This window comes from Peromyscus maniculatus, chromosome 9 (assembly GCF_049852395.1).
Source record: "Peromyscus maniculatus bairdii isolate BWxNUB_F1_BW_parent chromosome 9, HU_Pman_BW_mat_3.1, whole genome shotgun sequence".
Classification (NCBI taxonomy): domain Eukaryota; kingdom Metazoa; phylum Chordata; class Mammalia; order Rodentia; family Cricetidae; genus Peromyscus; species Peromyscus maniculatus.
In genome coordinates, this window is record NC_134860.1 from 121,421,458 (window position 1) to 121,445,724 (window position 24,267).

Below are 24,267 nucleotides of genomic sequence, written 5' to 3' on the forward strand. Positions count from 1 at the left end.
CAGCTCTCAGCTGAATTTCCTTGCTACGTGCTTTTGCAGCATTTGCACTTCTCTATTTATTTTGCCACACTTATTTCCTATGGAGGACTTGATTGTCAGTTGAATTTCCAGAGATTAGAGCCATCCTGATAACTCACAAATTCTTAGCTTTCATATGTCAATTGTTGTGAGGCTCAATTCAAAATGGAAAACTATTTATTAGAATGGTTAGACATCTGACTTGTTAGTATTGTTTCATTAAAATGTTACTTTCAGTAAAATCAATCTTGTGGGATGTAGCTAAATACTCTGGTAGGGTGAGTATGTGGCTTGTGGTAGATATAATGTTTCCAGGACCTCTAACATTCTCTGAACTGCCTTGAAATTCTGTTGAAGTCCCAAGAATCTGTGCCTAAGAAAACCCACTGTGGTCCTGTCATCCTAAGAACAAAAATGTCAGCTAATGCTGAGATGTGACATTATCAGGGTACATAATTTTTTCATTTGCACATTTATTAATATTTGCTATTTACTATTTATCTAAGTATTTATTATATAAACACTATGCTCCAATATAAGGTAAAACATTGAACAAATACTGGTGGAGAAGATGAGAAAGATTCCTTCAGTCAGAAGCTTAAAGTATTTTAGTTCCCTTGGGTACAGGTGATTAGAAAATATTCATTCACTACTTGTTTCAAAAGACACATATAAGAACCTCCATGTTTTGAGGGGTCACACTGATGCTCATTAAACTACTAGAGGTCAACAGTAATAACTGTGAAGTACAAATTATAATTTCTGTGCCACAATAATCTAAAAATAAGTAGCTTGCCCTCTACCTCACCGTAGCCACAGATATGTTTAATTGCAACATTAAATTGGTTTGAGTTCTTTATCTCCTTGAAAGAAATACGGGAAAGCATCATTACTTATCACTTCTAGTGTGTGACATTCTTCTCATTGTTTTACGGCTTTAGGTACATGTCACTGTGGTAGGTGCAAGTGTGATAATTCAGATGGAAATGGACTCATCTATGGAAAATTTTGTGAGTGTGATGATAGAGAATGCATAGATGATGAAACGGAAGAAGTATGTGGAGGTATGTATGTTAAGTATGTGCAATGTAAAAGCCCCTGTTTTTCACCCATTTCATTGTATACTTTTCTTTATATAAACTTCTCCTCCAATTTGGTTTGAACCTGTGTTTGGAAAACCTGTCATGTAAGAAGAGTTAAATGAAGGCCTTCAGAGTATTCTAGAACTATTTAAATGCAAAACTAGTTTGCCTCCAGAGGTGAACAACATTAGTGATGCAACAAGCCAGCAGCACAACTCTGAAGTAGTTCTATTAGAACAGCATTTCTTTTGCTCACATTAGCTACTATTGTTTTGTGTCTTATTTTTTCCTTATCTCTTAACTGTATTAACTTTATTCTCTTTCTAAATCAAAAGTCTTTAGACAGTTCCATGCCCTATTTTAGCTCCTCTCTTAGCACCCACTACATGTAGATAATACTCTCCTGACATTTTCTGTGTCACCATCATTCAGTATTTGTTTTTCTCTTGAATTAATTCTTGCCCATTCCTTATTGTTAAGGGCGTAACATACACTTTATATGCAATATATTATGTCTTATGATACCCAAAAGAATCACTCTGCAATTGTATCTACTCAAACAGTGGAAACAGAGACATAGGTAACATGATCAACATGTCCAGGGCTATCCCACTTCTATGATACCCTCCTGATTGGTGTCTGTCAATACTAGAACTGTGTTTCTGACCCTTCACCATTGACACCATATGCCTGCCCTAGAGTTTCCAGCTCCCTGAGAAGAGTGACTTCTCACCACCTATCTTTTAGTTTCCTTTCTGCTCCTCTCATGGCAAGCTCTTGCCCAGAATGTTCATCTGCAATTTTGGCTGGCACAATGAAATGGTAGTAGACAGCAGTGAGTGAGAGTCACTAACTAAATTAACTCTTCTCTGCTGTTTCCAAAAGGATTTATCCTACTTAATCTGGTCTGGCATATCCTAGCAAGATCAGGGATACTAGAAACCAGAGGTATCAGAGAGCTTTGGGAAGCCATCACAACCATAAGACAGGTTGCCAATTTCTTAACACCATTGTGGCTTCCAGATAGTCTTGTAGTGTTATCCAAATGGCCTTATTATAACTGGAATGACCTTTGTCTCTGGTCACCTGCATGCATAGCCAGGCTAAAACAAATGCAAGGGAAACTCTTCTGAGCCACTGTTCTAGGCCAGACTCTACTTAAAACATTTTTGAAAAGGTTTTGCAGTTAAATTATCCACAGACATGATGTATTTACAATCTGGATGTTTTATTTTCAGCTGATTATCAGAAAAGTAAAGAGAAAATGTTTGGGGACCAGTGAGTTTTGATATACATCTCTGAGGCAAAGCTTATTTATGGTGGTATTCTATTTGTACTGAAATGTGATTTTAATTGTATATTAATAAAAAAGTTGCCCAGGGATCAGAGCTATTAGAGCCATAGCAAGAGTGTGGCGGTGGTGGCACATGCCTTTAATCCCATAGATCTCTGTGTGTTCAGGGATACAGCCAGCATTGGAGACATACGCCTTTAAGACCTGGAGGGCTGTACTTATAAGCAGTGACGAGGCAGTCATGTGGTTGGGTTTACAACCAATGAGAAGGCAGAACAGAAAGACTATTTAAAGACATACACACAGGAAGTAGCTCTCTTTCAGAGAGGTAGGAGCACCGCAGGAGGTAAGATTTTAGCTCTGAGCTCTGACCTCTTGGCTTTCTCTTTTACATTGGTTCTGTGTTTCTTATTTTAATAAGGCGGTTGGTTACATCCACAGACATGATGTATTTACAATCTATATGTTTTATTTTCAGCTGATTATCAGAAAAGTATAAGAGAAAATGTTTGGGGACTAATGAGTTTTGATATACATCTCTGAGGCAAAGCTTATTTGTATAGGCAAATTAAAAAAATAACTTGAAACAATAAAATAGGATATGTTTAACTTTCAACTTTGTTACTTGGTGTTTCCACTTGTTTGGAACTTCATCATGCAGCATCTCTAACCACAGTTGCCAGCATCCAGTAACATTCTGTGGGAGTGATGCTGCTCAGAATCCTGGAGTTTTCCATGCGTCATTCACATAAAAACAATCTGTTGAGAAAGGATTTTATAGTCTATCATTGATACTACACAGAAAAAAAAGATTTTCCTCTATCCGTTTATATATACAGTATAATTATATTTTTTGCCTAGGATATGTGTTATCCTGAAGCTTACATTTTATTTTAAGATTCTTTTGTTGTCTTAAAGTCTTTTCTCACCCTTCATTTGAATTATTTTCCATACCTTCATTAAAGTGTAGATTTACATGAGTTTTCTTTCCTACTTAACTTCTTGTCTTTTTTTTTGAAAATAGATTCTTCTCTCATACAATGCATCCTGACCACAATTTCCTCTCTCTCCACTCTTCCAGCTCCCTTCACTTCCCCTCTTCCCTAGGCCTACCCCCACTCTGTTTCTTTTCACAATTAACCCCTTATCTTAATGATTATTTTTATACAAACCCTTTTTGAATATTGAATTTCATAAATATTCTAAGAACCTCCATATAAAGTATAGACATTTATTTTAATAATAAAATATTAATAAAGGATACCATAATATTACAGTAAAAAAATACACCAGTAAGCAATTAAAAAGTAGCCAAGTAGACATGTTTCCATGGCCATCCCAGAATTATGGCCCTGGAAGAAGGAAAATGAAGAATAAATGCTTTAGTCAGAGTCTCACAAAGTATAAACTTTTATGATTAAAAAAGTCTATAATAGAAAATAAAGAGGACATTTATCCATGTTTGAGTGGGATAATTATAAAGAGAAGAGCACATAGAAAATGAACTGGAAGGTAAGTAAATATTTTGGAGCTGTTTGGAGAGGGTCAGATAGACATTCAGGATGGAAATGTAGTGATCACAGTTCGTTGCAGATGGCTTTGTGGGATGTACAAGAGAACATGTAAGATTATAGCAAAGTGGCCATTGTAGTGTGGCATTTTGGCACACTCTTAGCTCTCATTTGTATTCTCTTGACACCAGAGTGGGAGTTTGATTGTGAAGCCAAGAATGCATTGTATTTTATTGATTTACTTTGGAACTTTCTACATGGTGGAACACAATAATGTGTGTACCAGGCTTTTCCTTTTGGAGTGCCAAACAGCTCCCAAATCATGACATGGAGACTTTTTTTTTTCTGAATGCTTGGCATAGCTTAGGCTCATTTCTGTCTAGCTCTTTTACCTTAACCTCTTTCTGTTTATGTATATGTTGTTGCCTTGGGGCTTTTTGCCTTTCTTTATTGTATATGTCTTTCCTTCTTACTCCATGGCTGTATGAGTGGCAGGGTGGCTGACCCCTAGTATCTCCCTCTCTCTCCACCTTCTTCTCTCATTCTTCCTGAACCTAGATTTCTCTTCCTCTTTATTCTCTCTTCCTGCCAGCCCTGCCTATCCTTTCTCCTGCCATTTGCTATTTGCTATTCAGCTTTTTATTAGATCAATATGTGCCTTAGGCAGGCAAGGTGAAACAAATGCAACACATCTTTACGTAATTAAACAAATGCAGCATAAACAAAAGTAACATACTTTTACACAGATAAAGTAATATTCTGCAGCATGAACAAATTAAACACATCTTTCCCTAGTTAAATAATATTCCACAACACAACAGCTGTGGGACACTGTAGAATGAAAAAATGAAATATTTCCTCTAGTTTGAGAATGCTTCAGCCATGAAAAAAGAATATCTAAGTAAATATGCACTACTACTTTCTTAATGGCTGATTTCAAATGAACAATTTTAATGACTGTTTCAAGAAACATACATACAATGAGGCTAACATACATTCAAGTAATGCATATACTTCAAATGGTAGAGTAAGGGACTTCAAGAGTCGTTCTTGTCATTTCTTTACAAATGCTTTTTTTCTTAAATCACTTTCCTTGTAGGCTAAGGCAAAGATACATTGGCTGCCTTTATTTGTATAATTATACATATATAAGCTCAACTGGGAGAGAAAAATACATAAATTGATTATTTTTAGTAAGGATCTGGGAGCCCTTGATATTTTCAAAGGCAAAAAATGATTTTGAAGAGATAGAAAGTTAATGCTGCTTTGAAAAGTTGCTTTTTTCCTCACTGTATAAAATTCTTTTTGGGTAAAGGCCATGGGAAGTGTTACTGTGGAAACTGTTACTGTGAGGCTGGTTGGCATGGAGATAAATGTGAATTCCAGTGTGACATCACCCCCTGGGAAAGCAAGCGAAGATGCACATCTCCAGATGGCAAAATCTGCAACAACAGAGGTGCGTCACTCATACATGTTACTACGTGACTGGGTGGTAAACAAAGTTCATCACTGTTAAGACCTCATCTCAATGTATATCCTTCAGTGTGGGAGCATCATTATTCATAATCACTTTCTTTGCTAGAAACCTACATTGATACCAACAGTCTTTTTGTTCTTCTTCTTTACTGAATAGATAAGGAAAAATAAATTTGCTGTCATGCTTTAAGCTTTTCTGAGGAAATACTCAGCATGAGGACTGGAATTTCTTTGGCATCTGTCCAAAACTGGTACAGCACAGCTAAAAGGCAATTCCTGGAGATGCTGTGTTAATGTTTCTTGACTAACAGAACTATCTACAGCATGAGTGTTTGATTATCCAGAGGGTTGTCAGACAATCCTCCTGTCTTAATTATTGGTAATGGAAGGCTTGGCTGAAATGCAGAATTCGTATAAATGAACTTAACTTCTGAGTGCAATACTAAAAATGTATTGAATACAATAGATAATAGAAACCTTGTAACAAATGGCTCCATGAATTGTAGACTGACATAAAGCAGAAATTTTAAATACTGATGCATATCAAATATAATTTATAGTTATTAATTACTGGCATAAAATCAAAATAAAAACATTTTATTAATGTATTTTGTGTGCTCGTGTATATATGTGTGTGGGTGTACATTTGTCATGGTATGCCTCTGAAGGCCAGAGAACAACATGTTTTCTCCTACCATGTGGGCCCTGTAATCAGACTCAGGTGCCACACATGGCTGTATATGCCTTTACTCACTGAATCTTCTCATCAGCACAGTTTAAGTGGGGTCATTTGTTTGTTTATTGCAAATACCTGATTTTTTCCTTCACTGTGGAGGTTGATAAAAGAGAGCCATGCTAGTTTTTCATTGCCTACCTAGTGATAAACAAGTGGCTTTTTTTGCTTTCTTTAAAACCATTAAAGTAGAAAGCTATAAGCTTTCTTTTCAATTTCTATAAAGGTGCAAGTCATTTTAATAGACTATGTTCATATGTTCACAGGGAAATCACTGACACAGTGTCTTAAATATTGATAGAGAAAGAGTTAAGAGTCTATAGAAGATGGAAGTCAAAAATCCTGGGCTTACCACAAACAAGAAAGAAAAAAACAAGTGAAACACTGTTTACGTGAATGAATTGCTTCCCACTACAAATCTCAATAACTTACTTTGTGTTCATAAGCATGTCTCTTCTGCCTAAATCCTTTGTATCTGGTTGGCTTCATATCCAACATTTGTAGTATATACCCACATCGTCAAAGCCTCCAGATCATACTTCATTGTTAGTGATAATCTAACATCTAAAATAATTTTAACTCATTTTTATGGTCTCACCCCCAGCTCTTAGTAATATTTGTTTGCATGGTCAGCCCTTGTCATGTTTATCACTAATTCTCTATGATATTTTTTGTTCTCTGTCTTTACCTATCTTATGTTAGGTATATTTACACTTTACGAGTTAATACCTAAGAAATGATTATATGTTGTTGCTTTCTTTTTTTTTATTTTACTTTGCTTACTTTTGCTTTCTACATGCATACATATGGATAACTCCCTTCTACTCGTTTAGTCTTTTGGGCATTTCTAGGCTGTTTTGGTTCCAATACAAATTTCAGACTTGAATGTATTTAAATATATTTCATTTTTTTTCTTTTAATAATTGTGTTTCAGATATTTTGGATAAGAACAAATTTGTTCATATCTTAGGACTTTATTTTGTAATTTAAAGTTTTAGTCAAATTGCTACTTATTTTTTATTTAAAGAAGCAATGAAGAAATTTATTTCTTTTAGTTCCAAATAATTTGCCTGTTACCTACCTAAAGACTGACACTTACAATTTATGCAAAGAAAATATTATTGGCAATTAAATGCTTTCTAACACAAAATCTCCCACCTGCATGGTGACACCTCTCAGTTCTGTCTCAAGCTACTTCTCTAATCCAGCCTCAACTGACTTAACAAACTTGAATAGTCTTCCTTCATAGGTGTCCAGGACCCTACCATCCTGACTTGTCATCATACTCAGTTTCCTTAGATTCTAACTCTAGGGCTGGCTAAAGCATTTCCCCTTCCGGGGATATCCACACTTCCTACTCCTAACACTTCATTCACATACCACTTCTCCAACTCTTAAGTCATTTATATCTTACTGCACAAAATGTTGGTAATAATGATTTTTGAGTTTGCTAGTTCTTCTGTTACTTTTACCTTTACTTTTTGTCAAATTGTTTCTAAGTTTCTTGCAGACAAAAATATGAATTGTTTTAATATTAACTTTGAGAGAAACTAACACAATGCTAATGGCCTATCAAATAATATCACATAATTATAGATAACTTTTACTTATTAAGAAACCACTGCCATCAACTTTAGATGGTTTTCCCCTTCTTAGAATATTTTTATCTAAATATATTTATTTTGAAATATAAAAGAATCAACATTTTAAATAATAATTATGGAAGATGCTTTCTTTATACTTTTTGTTTTGTCTGGATTGCCGTAACATTAATTTCTTCTCATCTAGGAACATGTGTTTGTGGTGAATGTTCTTGCCATGATGTTGATCCAACTGGGGACTGGGGAGACATTCATGGGGACACGTGCGAGTGCGATGAAAGGGACTGCAGAGCCGTTTATGATCGGTATTCTGATGATTTCTGTTCAGGTAAGGTAGCTCCTGATTCTCCATATCTCGCAGAATCATTCTGAATCTCACCTATACAGAGAAGCTGAACTTGGATCTCTAGGCTTTCTGTATTTTGCCATGCTCCTTTCAGTGATGCATGCAACTGTGGCAGGGTCCTTGCTGTTGTTCCCTTTAGGGGTGGGGGCCAAGTAGGCACAGAGTCAAACCACACAGACTCTGGGAGAATGCTGAAACAACAAGCTCAGTTTATTCAGGAAGAGGCAAGCCTTATATACCCTCCACCCCACGCTGCGGGGGTGGGGGGGCTCTGATGAATATGCATCTGCTGGTGTGACATAGCTGCCTCTCATTGGTCCAGGTCATCTCCCGATCATGTTTCAGCTGCTGTTGCTAAGACCATCAGGCAGACCCAGGCTGGCTCTCAGAAAGGATCTTTTTTACTTGTTTGGGCAGTCTGGCCCTCAAGCCCCTTAGGGATGAGTCATCCCACATGCAACCTCTAGAGATTTCAGACATTCTGCAAAGGCTCAAGATGAAACCCACCTACACTCTTAAAATTAGCCTGATCCCTTGCTGAGGAGATCCATTAGCTCCAAATATTTGTTCCATTAAACTCTGAGACTGCAGAACTAGCAGACCTGCTGGCCATTAGCAAGAGACATGCCAGAAGTTAGGACAATACAGTCTTGGGGATGATATATTCATAAACTGATGGAATTTTACTAAAATTGCTCTATTGTGAAATGTAGAATTGAATATGTGTTAATGACCCAAACATTTTATATTTTAAACATTTATGGACCAAATACTGTATGCCAGTTTGTGAGCTGTGTCTTGGGTACTGAGTCCAGCAGTGAAGGAAGTAAACATGTCTTGGGACTTCACAGAGTTCACAAAATACAGACCAAGAGGAAGAAAATATCTGGGGCCTAGAGACATGACTCATTGGGTAGCAGCACTTACCATATAAACAAGAGACCCTGAGTTTAGTTCCCAGAACCCCCCCGCCCCCCAAAAAAAGCTAGACATGGCTGTCTGCCTGCCTGTAACTCCAGCCTAGTTCCAGTTTCATTTGAGAGACCCTATCTCAAAGAATAAGGCAGAGAGCTATAGAGGATAATTGATGTCCCCTTCTGGTCACCATGCATACAAGAAAGGGAGTGCGTACCTATACACATGCATGCACTCTTCCGGAGTGAAGTTGAAGATTTTAAGCTCTTTTGCTTAATAATCTGGAAGGCAGAGTTATTTTATATATGTGTGCTTCTTTAATCTGACTGCTTGGTTGGTACATGCAGGTTAAAAAAAAAAAAAAAAAAAAAAAAAAAGCACTCCTCTGGTTTCTGGAACATTTGCCAGCAAAGGGAGATTAAAAAAGCTGTCCTACATAATCATGACTGTGTAACTTCACAGGCTGGGGAAAGCCTGCTTCCAGAACATTCTCCTGCAGGACTCCCTCCTCTGAAAACCCCTCAAGCATCAGAGCACATTTTACTCATAATCTTTTGAGAATTTTTGTTATTTATTATATAATCTGAGTGCTTTCCTGTATCATCAGTGTCACTATATTGGTTATTTTAAAAAGCTTACAGTTACTGAGTGCTTTTTATATGCTAAGCATACATGGAGGCTGTGGGGACAAGAGCTTGTTTAGCAGTCTAATTATGAAGATATGTCTATTCACAGAGGTGGGCATGCATGGCAAGGTGCTACTGGATCACAGATGTGGAATTCTGTCTTAAATGTAGGCCTTCAGATAATGAAATATAAAGAGGGCATCCTAGACAGGATGGGGGGAATATAATACTTGGGACAAAAGTGAAATGACGAGAATGTAGGAGGAAGGAAGTAGATCACCAAGGGGAAAGCTGGCTTGCCGTAGAACAATAATGTTATATGGTCAATGGGGAGCTTGTGATGTATGTAGACAGAAGGCTGCCACCATCATCTCATTTCTAGCCTGGTTATCTGAGCAAATGCTGGTGCCATTTACAATGGTTGGTTATAGAAGGAAATTTTCACATTTGTTTTGGGACATTGTGAGACTAACGGCAAGCCAAAGGTGTTAACTTTTTAAATCCTACTGAATGTGGAAGAGGCTAAAATTGAGAATTTAAGGTTGTGAACATTGAGTTGGAAGTTAAATTATAATGGGGTTCATGAAACACCATTGAGTTTTTGATGCTTTCTAGAGGCAAACACGAATTATAGACTATATAAAATGAGAAGACAAATTAAACGACTAAATAAGATGTGTGTGTGGGGGGGGAGAGAGGGAGAGAGAGAGAGAGAGAGAGAGAGAGAGAGAGAGAGAGAGAGAGAGAGAGAGAGATAGTTTGTGACATGCTGATATGATGGTCACTCTTCTTTTTTCATGAATTCATTCTCCCTTATTAGATCCATATGATCTTGATCCTGATGTCTGAATGGGCTTGGTCATTCATAATTACTGCATTGTAGTGATCATTCATTGTACTGTGATCTGGTCCACTCCACACTCTGTGGAGATTGATCAATAGGTGAAGGTGAGAAATGATTCCATAGTTGACCTTTTTAGCCTTTCATAAACTCAGGTCCTGTGGTATGTTACTCAGGCTTAGAGCTACTCTCCTAAGCTAAGCAGGTGGAGTGTCTCCAGAAATTCATGTTTTCTTAACTTAACCTCTTTACTCCCTTCTGCCTCATTTCCTTTTTCCTCCCATTTCACACTCTTTTCTAACCAGTAGATTCCAGGGAAAGGTGGTTGAGTAGTTATGGCTCCATGGCTGGTGGGATTGGAAGTGGGAGAGAGAGAATGATTCATCCTTCATATGTGGTTTCATGTTGTGGGTGCAGACAGAGGTAGGAAGAAGTGATAGTGGTCTACTGTGATATGACCCACAAGATATCAGTGTGTAATTGTGTTTGAACATGGCCAGTGTGGCTTCCACACTTAAGAAAAGAAATTTGAAAAGAAGAAACTCACATGAGCAGAGATCCTTACTTGGTCAGACACAGAGTTCTGCAATTACAGCTCATTACATTTGATTTTTGCACCAACTCAGGAAGGGAGACATTACCTACATTTTAACAGAAAAGGAAATAATTTCATGGGAATTAAGCACTTTGATGGTATTCACCCTGACATTGTCATCTAAAAATACAGGTAGCCCAAGCACTCATGTGATTTTAGTCTGCAGCAGATGCAAATGCTGTCATTCAATTTTACTGGGTGAGGAGGAACTGCACTATGGATGCCTAAGTTCTTACAAAGCTCAGTTTTTTTTTTTCTGAACTTCATGATGACCTAGGGCAGGCATCAGTTGCTGGAGGATTTCTGAATTCTGTCTGTACCTGTTGAATTCTTTGTATTATGCCGAGTACCATTAGATTGTGCAGATTTCCTAATTACCTCTTTCAACCATAGTATAGGAAGGATGGTATACATTTGATTTTCAAGTATGCCAATACCTTTGTGAGATGACACAGAAAGAACCAGACATTAATATGCTCCCGAGATTTCTTCAAGGTAAGAATGTGAGAATATGACTGAGCTGACAAGGGTGTAACTGAATGTCAATACTAGTACTGTCTACGCTAGCTGCTTTACTCAGTTTCTTTCCTGATTTTGAAATAGTTTTTTTAACTTTTGTTTTATTCTGTCTCTCTGTCTATCAGTCTATCTGCCTGTCTGTCTCTCTCTCATGTGTGTGTGTGTGTGTGTGTGTGTGTGTGTGTGTGTGTGTGTGTGTGTGTGTGTGTGTGTTCGTGTGTGTGTGTGTGTGTGTGTGTGTGTGTGTGTGTGTGTGTGAGATGTGTGTACAAGTGTCCTTGGAGGCCAAAATAGAGCATTGTATCCTCTGGAACTGGAGTTGCATGCAGTTATGAATTACCCAATATGGGCACTACGAATTGAACTTGGGTCATCTCAAAACACAACAATTTCTCTGAACTACTGAGTCACCTCTCCACCTCCAAGATTCTGAATGACTCCCCACCATTCTATTTCTCAAACCACTGAGTTAGAACAGTATACTCCAGGATGGCCTTAACCTTTATCCTTGTTCAATATACCAAATTGATGGAAGCATAATGTGGGCTGCATTAGTTTAGAAAATGGGATAGTATGATAAAACTATACTATTTGGGAAATTTTGTAAAGGTAGATTACTACAGCATCAAAAAAAACATAGAAGGAAATTACTAAATATAGCATTTTACCTTGTCTTGAATGGAAAAAATAGATACAGAAATAGATTTAAAAAATAAAAATTATAGAAATAATTAGCTATACGTACCTTATTCCCTTAAAATTTTCCCTGTTGATGGCCTTTGTGTCAATTTTAAGTAGCTACATGTAACCATCAAGGTTTACATCCATGTGTATTTGAGAGAGCTATCCCATTTCCCATGCGGCAGACCAACCCTACAGCTGCTCAGGCCCAGACCTAGGGTTCTGACTTGGCCTGCCCCAACATCCACCTCATCTATGATCTGCTGGAGCTGGAACACACGAAGGGACCAGACCCACAGACCCAAAGCTGCAGGATCTCCTCAACACAGGGTAGCAGCAGTCTGTCCAGGAAGAGTCCTAGTCAGGGCCCAGCAGCGAACATGTAGTGGAGGCCAGGGGCCTCAAACCAGACTGATGACTCTTTGCGATGAACACTTGCAGTGGAAATGTATGGACAAGGGGTATATGAATCGATTTGGTTTGCACTGCAGCTTCCTTGATGAGATTTTTTAATTCCTTCCCTTTTTAAAATTTTTCTCATTTTATTTTCTTCATTTTTTCTCTTGAATTTTGTTTTATTTGGGGGAAAGGTATGCAGGGCAGAAGACAGATGTGAAGGGATGGAGAATGAATGGGATGAAGATACATGATGCACAAAACACATAGAATAAATAATTTTTTTTTTAGATTAAAAAAAGAAAGAGGCCGAGCAGTGGTGGCACATGCCTTTAATCCCAGCACTCGGGAGGCAGAGGCAAGCAGATCTTTGTGAGTTCGAGGCCAGCCTGGTCTACAGAGAGAGAGATATCCAGGAAAGGCGCAAAGCTACACAGAGAAACCATGTCTTGAAAAACCAAAAAAAAAAAAAAAAAAAAAAAAAAAAGAAGTGGTGGTGGTGCATTCCTTTAATCCCAGCACTCTGGATGCAGAGGCAGGCAGATCTCTGTGAGTTCAAGACCAGCCTGGGCTACGGACTGAGTTCCAGGACAGTCTCCAAAGCTACACAGAGAAATCTTGTCTCGAAAAAAAAAAAATTTCCAGGACAAAAAAATATTTAAAATATAGTTAGCTAAATTTATACTGATTTTTTTTTTTTTTTAGAATTAAATGTTGTAACTCAAGAGAACATAATTCACAATTGAAATTTGTGTTTGTCTGTCACACTCATCCTAGAATAGCCTTTGTGGTGCCTTCTTTGAATGGCCATCATGCTACTGGATTAGGACTCATTCTGTGAACCTTCTTGACCATGCGCAATAGCCTGGGTGGCAGTTACATTTGGAGTAGGTAGATTATACTCAAACTCATCTCTGTGTGAACGTGTTTGCATATATGCATACATGTGTATTCATGTGTGTGTGTCCATGCATGTGTGTCCATATATATGTGTGCAGGTATGTGTGTGTTTATGTGTCCATGTACACATGTGTACAGGGTATCTGAGAATGGTTTTATTTTAACACTTTGATGTTGAGATCAGGGTTAAACAACAACATCCTACATCTTTCATCTCAATTTTGTTGATCTGCCTATGCAGTTTAAAGAACATTTGTTAGAAGAAATGTGACTAACTCCTACAGGCTTAAACATACACAGATTTGACAAACTAGCCTGGAAGCATTATGTTCTGATCAGTGTGGTTAGAGTCCTTTTTGGTTCTGTCTACTTGAAAGACAGATTAAATTCTGATGAGGCCTAGGAAAGGACAGTGGCACATGTCAGTCAAGTGTAAAACACCTATTTTTATTTATGGTAAGCCTTTTCTCCCATATTTGCCTTAAAAAATTAATAGTATGTTGTAGTGTGTTAGACTAACTGATTCTCATGACAAATGTATTTTTTACTTCAAATTCTTTTTTTTTAATCAAAACCAAACCTTTATATTCCTGAATTTATTTCTGCCCAATGATCCCTTTCTCTTTAGCTGGGCTTTTTGATTGGAATTGAGGAACTATTAACTCTAGAAAAGAGACCACAGTGTTATTTCTTAGTTTCCTCTTTAGGACTCAGTACCAATACCTTGTTCTTCCAAGTACTTTTCTGACTCAGCCACTTCCTGGCAATCTGGTGTCAATACTTTACACTTCTAAATGAGTTTCTGACTATATGGATTAAAAATCTTTTGTAGGAAATGCAGTTTTATTTAGAATGAAATCACTAACATTCTAAATTTATTTTGACAGCATAGAACATACTTCTTAAAATCAAGACATGAGAAGAGCTTTTACTACTGAGAAGTAAAAATCATGTTTGAAAATTATAAGTTAATCTTAAATAAATGTTTAAATTAGTCAAGAGTACTCTTATTTCTTTATTTATTTTGAGATTTAGTCTTATTCCATAGGCAGGTCTGGCTTGGAGCTCATTGTGTAGCCCAGATTGACATTAAGCTAGAAAAAAGTCATCTTGTGTCAGCCTCTGGAGTGCTGGGGTTACAGACCGAAGCAACACACCCAGTTTAGCATTGCCAGTGTTAACTCCATCTTTCATCATTGTAGACTGGATTTACAAAAACTTCCCTATGATTCTGCATTTGCTTCTTGTGTGCTCCTCATTGGTATATTTGACTTAGGATATATTGCTTCCCCCACATTAATAAAAAAAGAAAATATGTCACTTTAAGATTTCATCATTTACACCAGCTGCTGTATGTTCACTAGCTCTGGAGAACTCCATACATCTTGTATGACTTAGGTACTGCTCTCCTGTTTTAATGTCTCCCAGATTAAACATTTTTGGCTAATACTGAATCCTTTTTGGGAAAATGAAAGAGAAAACACATATACTTACCCAGATGGTTCAGGAGAGTGAGCAGTCATCTTGAGCCAGAGAGTGTTCTCCCACCTTGGCACTTCCTGTTGAAGGGCAATGCCTGTGATCTCAGAGCCAGTCACACCCATGACACAGTCTTTTAACTCATATGGATGAGTAAATGACTGATTGTAGAGGCTTTTGAATAGCTAAAAGCTAGGGTTGACATGCCCAGAGATGAAATCTAAATTCATAGGAGTCATCCTCAAGAACTTCGTAATACCAAGTATAGCAGGCACACCAGAAATTGTGGTGCAGATCACAGTCTGTACTCTCCTCTGCTTCTTTTTGTCCTCTCTGGGTTGGAAAGGATCTTCCTCTGTGTGTGATGGGAGAAGATTCTCCCTGACTGTGATTCCTGTGGGTCACAGCAGCAGGTGTTATCCTCTTGGGTAAGTTAGGGATATAATGACATTTTTGTCTACTAGATGTTTTGCTCAGACTTTACCATTTTAAAAGTTCCAAGAATAAGTAAGACTTTTCTTCCAATCTAACCATTCCTTCAATTTTACTGCTAAGAATGTCAACTAGCCTAGGGATGGATGGCAGTATGTCCTGTATTGTGTCCGTACAGATCTAACAGTCCCTGAGCTGAATCTCTTGCCTGTGTCCAAGTGCTTCAAAGACACTTGCTCCTATAAAACAGCAGAATAAATTGTACTTTAAGTGTTAAAGCTTTTTATTTCAAAAGTAATTATTTATACATACATTTCTGATTGTTCTTATGTTTAGGAGGGCAGAGAAGAAAGATGCTATTCTAGTTTCATTAGATTGCTGTGACAAATTGCATGATCAAAGCATCTTAGGGATTGGAAGGATTTGTTTGGCTTACATTTCCAGGTCATAGTCCACCATTGAGGGCAATCATGGTGGTAACTCAAGCAGGAACTTGAAATAGAAATTATAGAGGAAGGGTTCTTGCCAGCTCTCTCACAGACCCACACTTAGCTATCTTTTTATTTGGCTCAGGGTCAAATTTGCCCAGGGAATGGTGCTGCCCACAGTGTGGTAGGACCTCCTATATCAATTAAAAATCAAGACAGTCCCCCCACAGAAATGCCCAAGAGACAATCTGTTTAGAGAATTCTTCAACTGAGACTTCTTTCGTAGGTGACCCTAGACTTAATAAAGTTGACAGTTAAAACTAAGAACTAAAACTAATTTCTTAAGCTGAGATAAACTGCAAAAATGTCATGGGACTAAATGATTTATAAAATGTAACTTTCAATAAGTACAAAAAGTAAGTAAAAATCTTGTGTTGGAAGATCTAAATGATCAAAATACTAAATACTCACAAATTATAAGTATTTGTCAATAACATATCTTCTTCAATTATAGAGAATTAGTGATGAAAGCACATTGTTGAACAGATTATCATGTAACAGGGACTCAAGAAATGTTCATTGAATTCAATTTATTATTTAAAATATTTACACTTAATGATTATTAATCATTAATTAATAAATTAATATTCACTATTACACCATTTCACTCTGACCCATAATATTATCATTGTAAAGAACCAGGCCAGTATATGGTTAAAAAACTTTTACAATGTGAATTTTATCATTTCTAAGGAAAGAAGAGGCCACGAATTCAAAAGAGAACAGAGACAGGTGGATGTGCAACTTTGGAGGGAGGAAACAGAAGGAAAAGATTTCTGAGTACATTTCCAAAAGAAATGGAATCATTATCTTGAAGTGGTATCTTCATTACCTGCTTATGTGCTGTTTTTCATAATAGCCAAGGTTTAAAAACAAGGGGCTGTGGCTAGATGAATGGGTGAAGGATATATGTATATGTAGACACAGGTGCATATGGTGGAATAGTGTTCTCCATGAAAGAAATTTGGTATTTGCAATAACATGGCTGAACCATGAAGAAAACAGACATAGAACATAACTGTACAGAATCTAAGAATGTTAGATTATATTTTATTACATTTGCACAATTTTTATTTTTGGTGTGAGTGTTTTGCCTGCCTGCATGTATTGTATTATTTGCATTTCTGGTACCAACAGAGGTCAGAAGAGGGCATTGGATCCCCTGAAACTGGAATTACAGATAGTTGTGAACCACCATGTTGTTGCTGAAACCCTAACCCAGGTCCTCTGGAAGACCAGCAAGTACTCTTAACTGCTGAGACATTTTTTCCAGCTACCAAATATTAAGTTCTTAAAAACAGAGTAGAAGGGTGTTTACCAAGCACTGAAGGGTAGGAGGTATTGATCAAAGCATATAAACTTTCAAAGTTACAGATAAGTTCAGAAGTCATAACATTCAGCATGGTGAATATAATACTGTGCTCTGTATACTTTAGATTTGTGGGGAAGATAGATCTAGAGTATTCATAGGCACCTGTGTGGAGTGAGAGATCTGGCCATTAGCTTGATTGTGGTAATCATTGCTCAGTCAGCATGTGAAGAACAGCATTATTCCTATGTACTTTCAATATGTACACTTTCATAGATTAAAAAATAAATTACAATATAGTCACATCCTTTGACTCCTCTAATCACTTCCACCATATATATATTACACACATATATATGTAATAGCTTAGTAAAGCTCATGAATGGGGATCTCAACTTCTCCCTAATTCTCAATTTCATGGCTTGGTTGTCAGTTTGTGGCTCCTTATTTCTTTTAAGTAGATATAGATCAGTTGAGTGATTCAATAGAAAGAAAAAGAACTACTTCAAAAAATGATTGTGTTCTATTTTTATAGTTCTCCTTCATATGAATTAACTGGCAAATCCATCAAATATACCCCTTACTTCCCAGTAGACCAATACAATCACATTTATCTAGAATCTTATAGACTCAAATTTAAAACCTTATTAACCCATTTATTTTATCCATACTTGTTGCTTTTCTTTGTTCTTTTTGATCTATTAATGTACATCAGTTGTTTTAATATTTTAGATAAAATATTCCTTTGACTTAATGGTTAGTGGTGTATAAATTAAGGTCCTGACTTACTTCTGAAAGCCACTGCTAGAATAAAAGCTATAAAATATTTCTGGTTATATAATCTTCATGTGGTCTCCTCCTCCCCATTACTGTGAAGGTCATGGACAGTGTAACTGTGGACGATGTGACTGCAGAGCAGGCTGGTATGGGAAGAATTGTGAGCACCCACGGTCCTGCCCATTGTCAGCTGAGGAGAGCACCAAGAAGTGCCAGAGTGGCTCTGACCTGCTTTGTTCTGGAAGGGGTAAGTGAAGCCAATTGTCTTGTCTTGTCGTTACTTCCTAATAGTGTGAGGCAAATGAATGCCATCCACATGGACCTTACCAAGAAGGTGGCTGAGATAACTGAAAGAAGAAAGATTGTTGCTTTTTCAAAACTGGTAAACTCCACTCAGATCAGTGAAATTTCTGGACAAAGACAATCTGTCTCTCTCTTTCTGCCTCTTTCTTTCTCTTCATGTGGGCACACACACACACACACACACACACACACACACACACACACACACGTTTTCTGTTTTCTGTATTTCAGGTTGTTCAATTCCAATTTAGCTTTATTCAGTTCAATACATTAAAAACAACAAAAACACAGTTGAGATGTTTGCTTAAAGCTTTCTGAACTTGAGCATCTAATTGCCCAGTGACATTTATGAAATTCAATACGATTATTTGTTGGGTATTGTTCACTTGGAAAAGCATTGTATAAACATGCATGAATAAGTTGCTCTTTTAGAAGATCTTTAGCCTCAGGTGTGCTTTTGCTCTCAGATGAGGAAAAAAAATCCAGGATAAGGAAAAACTCATCTGGAAGAGCATTCTTTTTAATCCGTCAAAATAAGAGCTATGAATTCATTCCTCACTTGAGAGTAACAAAGTCAATCTGACACATGCTTTTAGAGGAACTGGTTGTAGAGGCGACCAGAAATTTGGTTCAGTATAGAACATGGAAAGGGATTTTAATTTTAGAAGAAAAAAATGTGATTTTCTGTTATATTGTTCTTTTTTAATGTTATTTTTTATTAATATATAATTCATTTAACATGAAGTTTAACTTTTTAGTATTTAAAGCCCTGGCATTTTATATAATCATGGAATGATGCAATTATGAATACTAATTCTACACATTTTATGCAGAGGCTATTGAGGTATGGGTAGGAGTATATTATCTCAGAGATACTTCCAAATATCCACATTTTCTAGCAATAACCCAGATAGGAGAATCTGCTCCATCCAATTTAAAATGTTGTCAGGTGCAGATGAGTACTCTGTCAGGCTTGTGGAGTCCCAAGGGTTGAAACTGTACTATCCCTTAGACAACTGTCACCCACACGTTCAGTCTGCAGCCAGGTACTTACATGACCTCACCATCTTCTTTTGTGAAAGTTTCATCATTGAAATCTGTAACAGGATTGAATGTGGGAGGCTAACCCATGTAATGTTCCTGTTATTTATTTTTAAATGTTTATATTTTTATCACTTTATTATAATAATGGAGATGATTCCAAAGGTAAATCTTGAAAGAAATAAAAAATAACTTTATATCAAAATAGATTTTATTTCTGAGAACCATTTTCCAGGTGTTTTCACTCTAGAAAATTAAGGTAAGTTTTACTATTGCCCTAAGGTCCCAAACAAAGGACAGGGGTATGTATGTGTATTGAGAACTTAAAGAATTGTTTTAAGTCAAGAGTGTACATCATGTAAGGTCATCAAAATATCAAATAATTGTTTACTAGTAGAAGAAAATAGAACATGAACAAACAAATACCTGGATAATTATTAATATATCCATTTTTGATATTAAAATGACCAATTATATAATAGGAAAATAAGAAAACCTCCTAAATTATTTTTCACTCCCTAAAATTTACTTTATATTTATATTTATGCATGTGTTTTTTATTTGTCTAGACTCTAATACATAGCACAAGTACAAGAAAGTTATTCTGGAATTATATGTTAATCTTTAATAAACTTGAGTAGGTTTGGTTTCAAATACGTACTGACTTTCCGTCTTTCTTGAGGATCACTGCTTAGCTACAGTTTTAGAGGAACAGAATATATTTAAAATATTTTGTATCAAAAGGATGTTGAATATGTAAGTATAATCTGACTAAACCATAAATTCACCTAAGCTTCTAGAAGTACCATATTAGTAAATAATACACATCACTAGTTTCCTTACCAATGATGGAAGTATTGGTGAATGAACTCTTCCCCATGGGAGTTTGAGAACAAAAACTAAGAAGCAGCAGCCTGTGCAGTACTTGAATCGGTGGTCACTGTACTTTCCTGTCGGGCTACGTCTGTGAGCCATGTCACTGCTACTGGGATCTCTGGAGCAAACATCTAATATGAAAGCTTTTACAGGGTTGGCTTTGCAGTTTTGAATGAATACCCACCACAGCTGTGGTTACAAGAGTGAAGAAAACAATTACAAGCACCACCAGTTATCAAGCTTGAGAGCCTCTTTGGCCCACCACCTGGGAGAAACTGCTCCCAGTAGAACATCGCAAAGGGACAGATATTTCTTGCTTTTGATGGTGATTAGTAAGCTGAGTCGTTCTGTCTAAGGATTGAATGTCTCACAGGATCTTCAAATTTTTATGCAGTTTGCAATTTCTTGATTTCTATTCTCCATTGCCTCTAGATGCCATTTCACTCAAGTAGATGTATTCCCTTAGTTGATGTATCCATAGGCTTATTCATCTTGGTTTGTGCATCTCGGGAGCAGTGAGGAGTCACTTTTCATTTATTTTATCTATATTCTTTATAAAAACTAAAAGCAGTTTAAGATACGGTACACATTAGTTTAAAATTTTTCTTTTGTTGAAAATGCATTTTTATCTTTATTGAGATCCTTGTGTGTGTGATTCTGACTTTATTCAAAAACTAAGAGGAAAATTAATGCTTGTTCCTTTCAAGCATAAGCTTTGAGAGATGTGGAAGGATTTGCCATTTCCACTCTCCCCTAAGAGGTGCTGGAGACAGGTGCTGGTCCCTCAGCTTGGGTCTCAGAGTGAGGGTGGTTATCAGTCAGCTCTGCTAATCTTCCCATGGTGTGTAACATGGATGAAAACTTGGGTTGTTTAAGTAACTGATATTTGGGGCATGTTTAATATTGTATCTAAACTCCTATCCATCATAGTTTTCCCCAATCAAACTTTAGGAGGTACAACCTGGCCAAAATAAATAATTAATCAGAACAAAATTTCACATAAACTTAAATACATAGATATTCAAATGCTTAAGGTTTATAACTCTATGTGTTATCATCAATAGCAACTTTAAAATAAAATAAATACAATTATCATGTATGTGTCTTAGAAATGAAATATTTATGGTATTCTATAAATAGTTATGTGAACTTCCTTAAACAAAGAAAGTGCTAAAAACTATTGAATACATTTTTCATTTTAATTTCCTGAAACACAAAGAAATAGGAAAAAAATATAGCTATTCTATTTCACAGTGAGTGGAGTAAAACTATATAGTAAGTTCCAAGCTTGCGGGTGTCATATAACTTCTTTTTTTAAAAAAACATGATGTATCTTTATTTCTTTTGCAAGACAATTTTATATTTTTCATACGAAACTATGTTCTTTTCATATATTATATTATTTTATTTTTTTCATTTTACATACCAATCACACTTCTCCCTCCCTCTCCTCCTCCCACTCTCCCCACCTCCCTCCCACCCCTCCCATCCACTCCTCAGAGAAATTAAAGCCTCCCATGGGGTGTCAATAAGGTCTGGTGCAGGGAGCCATTCCCAGTGGTGGGTGGGTCCTGTAGAGGGTGTAAGGAGTCAGCAGGAGAAGGAAGTGAGCCAGGCCATGGTGGTCGGGAGAATCTTGCAGCCTGACTGACTAGTAGCCAGAGTGTTTCTTTATATATACAGAATTTAGTTAGCAGGGATACATTCATGATGTTCCAAAACAAAGATCATATCATTTTTGTTTTTGGACATGTGTTTCACTTCCCTTTGCTCATCTTTTAGTCATCATTAATAAACTATGAAAGAACAGAGTTATCATTTCCAATCATTTCCCTCAAGTTTTGACATCATTAATAAACAGTTATCATTTTTACTCATAAACCCCATAACCCAATTTTTGAGAATCTAAAGGCATATGACAGCCTGTGCTCAGGCTGGTTGCTTTGGTTGCTTCAAGGACTCTAGACCAGAACAAAAATCTTCAACCACTCTGGGCATTTTGCCATGTCTCAAGCAATTTATTATTAACTCTTAGTGGTCAGAGTGCCCAGGAAAAATCCTCAGGCTAAAGCTGCTGCAGTTATTCAAATTCTGACATAATACAATCAATATTCATATTTATATCCTTATAGAATTTGTCTATATGTCTAATCCTGGCATTCTGTTGTTCCTTGGTCATATGATATTATAGTGGCTCTACATGAGCTAACTTCTAAGAGAGGGAGGTCCTGACACCTCATACTTTCATCATCTTTTCACTCCATACTTTACTTATCAATATGTTTCTATGTAGGGCAGAGTTGTATGCCACATAATTGTCTGAGTGTACAGTGGGAAAAGGCTTGTAATCTGAACTGTGGACAATTCCTCTAGCCCACCAAATCTTGTTGACCTTTTTGATTTTGCTTTATTTTTAATATCTTGTTCCTGTGTAAGTAGAGGGACAGATGTTTCAAGAATGTCTCATAGCCTCATAAAGAGACCTCTGGCTTCTTTATGTCCAAGGCGTAACGAAGACCTTCAAGTAGATAAGGATATCTCCCTCAAAGTGTGTGGGGGGAATAGTGTGTTCAGGACTTTCCTGGGTAAGCTTAGAAGCAGCATTCCTTGGAGAAGGCATAACTGATTCATAAGGAATTTTCCATCAGCCCAATATCCTCAAATTGTACAAATATGAAAAGTGCCCCAAGTATGTAACAGATGGAGATGAAAATCAAAGGTGGCATGGCAGCCATCATGTGCCTCAGCTTTGCTGGATCTTTGTCGAGCAGTTGTGCTGGCTTTATGACTTCTGCTATTCCATTCAGTTATGGTTGTGCCAGTCCGGCACATCAAGTTGAGGCAGGCCCAAGCCCCTTCCCACTGAATCAAGGCCGAGCATGGTATCCGACCATAGGGAGTGGACTCCAAAAGGCCAGTTCATGCGCCAGGGATAAATCCAAGTCCCACTGCCAGAAACCCCACAAGCAGACCAAGCCAGTCAAATGTTACCCACAGTTCCCTGCAGGTTCCACATCCTCTGGTTCAGTTCCCTGCAGGTTCCACATCCATCCATCCATCCATCCATCCATCCATCCATCCATCCATCCATCCATCCATCCATCCGAGTTCATGTGCTCCCCCTAGCCCTGGTCATCTGTCTCTGTGGGTTTCCTCATCATGATCTTGACTCCCCTGCTCATACAATCCATCTTCCCTCTCTTCAACTGGACTCCAGGTGCTAGGCCTAGCTGTGGATCTCTGCATCTGCTTCCATCAGTCACTGGATGAAAGTTCTATGATGACAATTAGAGTAGTCACCAATCTGATCACAGGGGAAGGCACCTGTTCAGGAGCCCCCTCCACTGTTGATAGGAGTCTTAGCTGGGGTCATCCTTGTGGATTTTTTTGAATTTCCCTGACACCAGGTTTCTCCCTAATCCCATAATGGTTTTTTCTACCAAGACATCGCTGTCATTGCTCTCCCCCTACTTGACCTTCCTGGTTCTCTCATGTTCTCATCCCTATCCCTGCCCCTCTAACAAACCCCCATATAAGATCTCCTGGGGAAAATGGGAAGTGAGGAGTGGGGAAGAGTCATGTAACTTCTTAATACAGTGCTCTGGACTCCAGAGCTGTTGTTTAAAATAGCTTAATCCCTTACCATGTTAATTTGTTAAACAATATGTTCTAAATGTGGTTTGTTTGTTTGTTATAATGATAACCTTGAAAATTATGTCTGGTTATACAGTAGTATCCTTCTGGTTCTATACCAATTATGATTTTTAGTTGTAGCAAAATTAATCTTTTCTTAGAAATACATGTGGCTGTTTATTCTATCTTGTGCCATAAATTACACTCTTGGAGCAGAATGTGCATATAAATCTTTAGTTCTACTTCTTAACTGTGGGATAAAGAAATATGAATGATTGAAAATAAATCCTTTGAGTAAAATCCCTTGAGTAAAAAAATGGCCAAATAATTTTTGTTCTCTAAAAAAATTGTACTACCAGGCCCTCCTACGGGGAGCATAAGAAAGGCTCTTCTTC

At 37.2% G+C, this 24,267-nt stretch overlaps 1 protein-coding gene across 1 annotated transcript in view; it reads left to right on the forward strand.

Moving 5' to 3' along the window:
• Positions 1-24,267, forward strand: part of Itgbl1 (integrin subunit beta like 1) — a 249,211-nt gene that overhangs the window by 128,044 nt on the left and 96,900 nt on the right. The window contains exons 4-7 of the mRNA XM_006978782.4: positions 960-1,082; positions 5,221-5,361; positions 7,903-8,043; positions 18,120-18,266. Coding sequence (XP_006978844.1) covers positions 960-1,082; positions 5,221-5,361; positions 7,903-8,043; positions 18,120-18,266 — 552 coding nt within the window. The remainder of the gene's footprint in view (positions 1-959; positions 1,083-5,220; positions 5,362-7,902; positions 8,044-18,119; positions 18,267-24,267) is intronic.